This window comes from Quercus robur, chromosome 11 (assembly GCF_932294415.1).
Source record: "Quercus robur chromosome 11, dhQueRobu3.1, whole genome shotgun sequence".
In the NCBI taxonomy this organism is placed as follows: domain Eukaryota; kingdom Viridiplantae; phylum Streptophyta; class Magnoliopsida; order Fagales; family Fagaceae; genus Quercus; species Quercus robur.
The window spans coordinates 12353267-12359751 of NC_065544.1; the positions used below are offsets into that span (position 1 = coordinate 12353267).

Below are 6485 nucleotides of genomic sequence, written 5' to 3' on the forward strand. Positions count from 1 at the left end.
GAAGAGAAAATAGAGCATTGACAAATTGGTTTCGCCGGTAGAAAGGAACGACTTTTCTTCATATAGTAAATTGTACATCTCAGTGTGGACGTACATTGACACTCAAATTCTGATTGGCAATTACCAAACATCAAAACATGGTCGGCAGGTTAATCAATGGTAGTGGAAACATAAATTTTAAATTTATTGATTCTAGTTCCAGTCAAACTTAAAAATGATTGATTTTACCTTTAGTGAAACTATTTTTTCCACTTATTATCTGTTTTCAAAAATAATTTTCTATTTTTGAGATTAAAAAACTTGTTTGGCAATTCAAAATGGACAGAAACTAAAAACTGTTCTCAAAACTCAATTTGTGAAGGAAACTGAAAATACACATTTAATTTAATGAATTTGTTTCATTTACTGAGTTAGCATTAAAGTTCAAATTCTAATAATAACATATTTTAGCATTTTCTATTTTTTTTTCAAAAAACTATCTTTTTAATTTCAACTAACCAAACATGTTTTTTATTTAAAAAATACAAGAAAATTATTTTTTCTTTATATTCCCAAAAGCAAGTTTTTGAAAATAGAAAACAAAAATTGTTACCAAACATAACCTAAGGTTTAAGGTAGTTTATTTTAGTCTCTATCAAACTTATAGTGATCGCATTTAATCCTCAAGGTGTCTAAGAGTGTGATGGCATGCTAGTTTTTAGTATGGTCATGCCATTGCTTCATGGGAGATACTTTACAAATGTTGGCAAAATGACTAAAAGCGACCACTTTAAATTATTGGGGATTACAAATGATTACTTTAAATTTTAATGACTAAAATCATTCATAGGTTAAATTATAGGAACTAATGATTTATTTTGCCTTTTAAAAAAAGTATGTGTGTGTGTGTGAGAGAGAGAGAGAGAGAGAGAGAAGAGAGAGATGGAAGCATTTCTTATTGGATATGCCCTAGTGCACTGGTATTTTTATTGTAAATAAATTCCTAGGCCAAAAAAGAAAATGGTCAGATGTTTATGACAGAGAAGCCGTGTTGGGCTAATCTTCCAACTTTACTAACAACTTGTAGTTTATAAGCCACTCAATGGATGTAATAGAACAAAAGTACTTGTGTAGCATAAGACGTTATTCAATGGACACCCCAAACACTTTCACAGCTTGAAATAGATACTGGAAAATTCACAGTTTGAGATATCTGGAATACAGGCTGTCTTTAAAAATCTAGCCTAAATTACTAATGAATTGTGTTCGTTCCAACTATATTTCAGAATGTGGAAACATAGTCTAGAACAGTACAAGATGGTTTAATATCTAAAAAAAAAAAAATCGTAATTCTTCAGAAGAATAAATGAGTTTGGGCATTTTTTACCAGTAATCTCCACATGAACAAGTTCCATTCCTAAAATGGTGGAACCTCCTGACATCTCTTAGAATGATCTCCCTGTCTACTATCTTAGATATAAACTTGGTTGCTATATGGCAGTCATTACAAACTCTAAGGTTCTTGGCAACCCTAATGGTAGTTCCAGGAGGGCTGTTAAGGATGCCAAAAGCTATTGCTAGTTTCTCACTGTGCCCACAGAGTATAGTTTCCTTCTCCTCCTCGTCAACGTTATGGAGTACACAAGAGGTATCAGGCACATAACCTACCTTTCGCATCCTTTCTGACAGGGTTTCAAGAAATCCATGGAGCAGCTTACTTTGTGGGTGTAATACATCCCCAGCCAAAAACTTATGAACCTCATCGCCCAACTCAATCCAGCTACACCCAGGTTCTTTTCTTACTCCCATTTCCTTCATCTTTTTTCGAATCTCCATTGCCTTTCCCCAGAGTCCGGCAGAAGAGTAGATATTAGACAGAAGAACATAGTGGCTAGCTACATTTGGCTCCAAGTGGAAGAGATTGTTTGCTGCAATCTCTCCAATTTCTACGTTATGGTGCATCCGACAAGCACCAAGCAAGCTGCTCCAGGCATCTTTTTTGTCAAACTCAGGAGGCATAGTATTGATAAGTTCAAATGCTTCTTCCACCCGACCAGCTCGACCAAGCAAGTCCACAACACAAGCATAGTGGTCTGGTGCAGGTTCAACCTTGTGGTCCTCTTTCATTTGATGGAACAAGTGTAAGCCTTCATTAACCATCCCTGAGTGACTACAAGCTGCAAAAACTGCAATAAATGTAACTTGAGTAGGCCTTAAAATGATGTTCTTTTCTCCTTCTGTGGCCAAATTTTTAAATAATTCAAAGGCTTCCTCCCCTTTCCCATGCATCCCGTAAGCCATGATGAGAACATTCCAGGTAATTACATTCTTGATGGGCATCCGATCAAAAACTCTCCTAGATAAGTTCAAGCAGCCGCATTTTCCATACATGTCAACTAGTGCACTACCAACTGCAACATCAGATGCCAATAAATGTCTGACAGCATAAGCATGGATCTCTTTCCCCTTTGCTAGTGCTGCAAGAACAGAGCAACCTGGCAGAACAGTCATTAGTGTAACTGAATTTGGTTTAAGAATCCTATATTCATCCACACAATCATCATCTCCGTATCTTTCCAGTTCTACCCTTTGCATCTGATTTAGAAGGTTGAGTGCATGATCATGGCGTCCACTAATAACATAACCAGTGATCAATGTGTTCCAAGACACTATATCTCTTTGCTCCATGCAGTTAAATATATATTTTGAAATTTCTATCTTCCCCATCCTGGAGTACATGTCCATAAGTGCATTCTGCACGTACTTATCCCTATCCAAACCCCTCTTTATTACATATCCATGCATACCTTCCGTGTCAGAGAACAGTTCACAGCTTACACAAGCTGGCAACACACTTGACATTGTGGTGGCATTTGGACGAATTCCATCAAGTGCTACCATTTGAAAGAAGAGGTTCAAGGCCTTCTCATCATGCTCATTTTGTGCATAACCGGTAATCATAGCATTAAAAATTGCAATATTCCGCTCTAAGATTCCATCAAAAACTCGGCGACCACTTTCAACTTGTTGACAGTTACAATACATGTCAACCAAAGCACAGCCCACAAAAGAATTCTCAACTAAATCAGTATTTTTCAATGCATAAGCATGAATTTCCTTCCCTCTGTCTAACATCTCCAAATGAGAGCAGGCAGGAAGTACGCTTGCAAAGGTGACCCCATCAGGTACAATTCCTTTGAGAACCATGAGACGCAAGAACAATAATGCCTTTAAAAATTGATCATTTTGAGATAATAAACTTATCATAGTATTCCATGAAACCAAATCACGGTCCTCAAATAACTCAAATAAAGATCTCGAGTAATCAACCTTTCCAAGCTTAGCATACATAGACATCAATGCATTGTTTGTATACGTTCTCCAATTACCCGTTCTCAAACTATAAGCATGAACTTGCTTACCAAGCCGCAAACCATCATGTTTATGCAAATTCGAACAAGCAAGAGCCACACTTACCAATGTAAACGAACTAGGCACCACATTCTCAAACAACATTAACCGAAATGCCTCCAAAGCAAGCTCCCACTCCTGAAACCGACACAAGGCAGAAATGGCAGAGTTCCAAGAAACTTGGTCCCTCTCAGTAATTCTCTCGAACACCTTGTATACGTCCCCGACATCCCCACATTTCCCATACAGATTAACAAGGGAATTGGCCACGGTAACCCAGGAGGAAGCGTACCCAAACTTGAAGACATGGGCATGGATCTGTTTCCCCAAATTCAAGTCCTGAAGACCCACCACGGCTTTGAGGACCGCCGGGAAAGCAAAGTTATCCGGTGGAATACCCAGTTGAGTCATTTGGATGTACGTTAAAATGGCTTCCAGAAAAAGATTGGACCGGGCTTGGAAGCGAAGGGATTCGACCCATGAGTCCTGAGAGCGTGATTCAGACAAGGGTTTTGCAGAGAAAGTGGTGGTGGTGGTGGTGGTGATGGGGGTGAGAGTAGTAGTGGTGAGAGGCTGAGAATGGACAGTGTGGCGGTCAGACTGGAGGGAAGGCAGTGTGAAACTACGTGAAGAGAATGGGAGAGTGAGAGGAGAAAGTGGTTGAATAGTGTAGCAAGACATCTGATTCTGGTACTGGTTGATGGTAGTTATTACAGTTGAGATGTTAACATACTAATTATTTTATGAGATTTTGGGCTTCACTTGAGATGCCATTAGTTTTTATGATGTGCTGGCAGTGTTGCAGTGTAGAGAGTCTAAAAATCATATCCTCTAGTTTGTTTGTTTGTTTGATATATATATAGATATATATACACACACCAATCATGAAGTAACTTTTTTGTTCTTGAAATTTGAAGTTGTTTTTATTATGGTATTTGGTAGGGCAATCATTTTTCAAATTTGATTTCATTATATTTAACTTTCTGTTCCTTTATATTTGAGTTTGTTTTCATATTGATATTGTTATCAATTTTTATTAGTAATTTGATGATTAAGTATCCTTTATGTTTTTTCTATTAAAAAAAATGTCATTTATGTTTGACTATTTCTTGAATTGTTGTAAAATGTTTTGTAAGTAAAAAAAAAAAAAAAAAAAAAAGCGTATTTTGGACAATCAAATTACTAACGAAAATGAAAAACATAGCTAAAATGAAACATAATCAAATATGAAAATTCATAATGAAATTGGCCTCAAACTTTTTCCATATACGTTTTAAGTGGAGGAGTGTCATTTTAATTATAAACTTTTTCCATTAAAAGTATTAGTTAATGTTATTGAGTTACAAGACACTTAACAATCATCTCCTCCATTTGGTTTAAATTGAAAAAAATACATTTCCAGTTGAGTTTTTTCATAAATTTAATGCATTTTATGGTTGGGCTTGATTTTTAAAATTTTCATTCTAATTGTTACGTGGCTATGTACTATGAATTTCCTATATCTCTTATTCTAGATTTACTCTCTGTGTTCTAATTAATTAATTAATTAATATTGTTTTTTTTTTTGGGGGGGGTTGAATTAGGGATTTGACTTTAAATTTTGTCTGCATCCAATAGAATCTTTAGAATTTATCAACTATTCTCTGGCATCGCAGCTTCGCAGTTACATCTTTTGCGTAATCTAGCCTTGTATCAAATTGACATTTGCTCCTCTCCAGCTCAACGATTGTGGGTGCAAGCGCATGTGACACAGCTTTTTTGGGTGCATCACAGTACATGTCATCATATTAACACAGAGGCAGCAACATCATACCGTTAGAGGCATGACATCAATCGAGCACATTTACATCCAAAGCATTGCATACAACCATTCATTATCTAGAGAAACAAGTTATCATGTCAAAAGATGTATATTCATACTCATATGCATGACTTACCTTTGCTTATCTTACTACATCACAGCACCTTGGCACTTACCCCACCATAAATAGCACTAAGCAACAAAAAAAAGCACTAGCTAATAAAAAAAGCTCATACAGTAGCATACCTTTGCATTGATCTTCAAAAGAACTTTGGTAAGATATTGTTCATTAATCCTTGCAGGAGCAATGCACTATGGAGCACCAGGAAGTTTTGATTGTATGTCATCACAACGCGCTAAGAAGTTCACTACATTTCAAAATGACTCCTCTCTCCCTCTTGCCTAATTTTACTACTTGGAATTCATATAGCACACATAATTTTATTTTTTCTTTTTCATTCTGGTTAATCTATATAAGTATTTGGTTATTGTCACCTACACACACACACACACGAACTCCTGGCCTAGTGACGCTTCTTATTGACAGCAACAATCTGCATGGAACTCACTGTTTTAGTTTTGGTCTAGGACCTTGAGTCTGAAGAAGATTCCTTCAAAAGCTTTCCACCTGCTCATACAATCTATCAACCACCTCCAATAGCTTCACTAACAGGCATCATTGGAGAGGTCAAAAGTCAATCTACGATGAGCGGGTTATATCATTAGTTTTTCTGTCAAGAGTTTCCATGCTAGAGTGATCTATATCGTCCAGTTGGAAATCTAACATGGCCATATCTATGAACAATCTCAATTCTCAAAGTGGATGCATGTAAATAAATCTGTCCAAATTGTCAAATATGCTCTCCAAAAATTTGTCAAAGTCAGATGTGCTGTCCAAAAAATACTGTCAAAGTTCTATCCACTAGATGTTATATAACAGTCAATATGTTGTCCAAAAACTGTGCAAAACACAAGGAAAGCAGCCAATATGGCATTTTTCAAAGGTTGTATTGAAACCTGCAAAATATGCCACCAAATATATAATGAGTGTATGGAAAAAATAACTAAAAAATTCCCAGTGGAACTCAAGTATATGAAACTCGAGTTCCATTATGACTGAATTTAATGGGAGTTCCATGAAAAATAAAAATAAAACAATGGAACTCGAGTATATGAAACTCGAGTTCCAAATATAGTACTCGAGTTCTATAGCAGCAAGTACGCAGGCAGAGATTTCAAAATTAATTACGGGGAATGCCATTCAAATGGATCGAACTTGAGTCTTTGACACTCG

General features: G+C 36.3%; 1 protein-coding gene across 1 annotated transcript; it reads right to left on the reverse strand.

Annotated features, from left to right (window-relative positions):
* Positions 1-1122: 1122 nt before the first annotated feature.
* Positions 1123-4208, reverse strand: LOC126706844 (pentatricopeptide repeat-containing protein At3g57430, chloroplastic). The gene has a single exon (XM_050406407.1). The coding sequence runs from the start codon at positions 4069-4071 to the stop codon at positions 1363-1365; it is 2709 nt and encodes a 902-aa protein (XP_050262364.1). The 5' UTR covers positions 4072-4208; the 3' UTR covers positions 1123-1362.
* Between the last annotated feature and the right edge of the window lie 2277 nt (positions 4209-6485).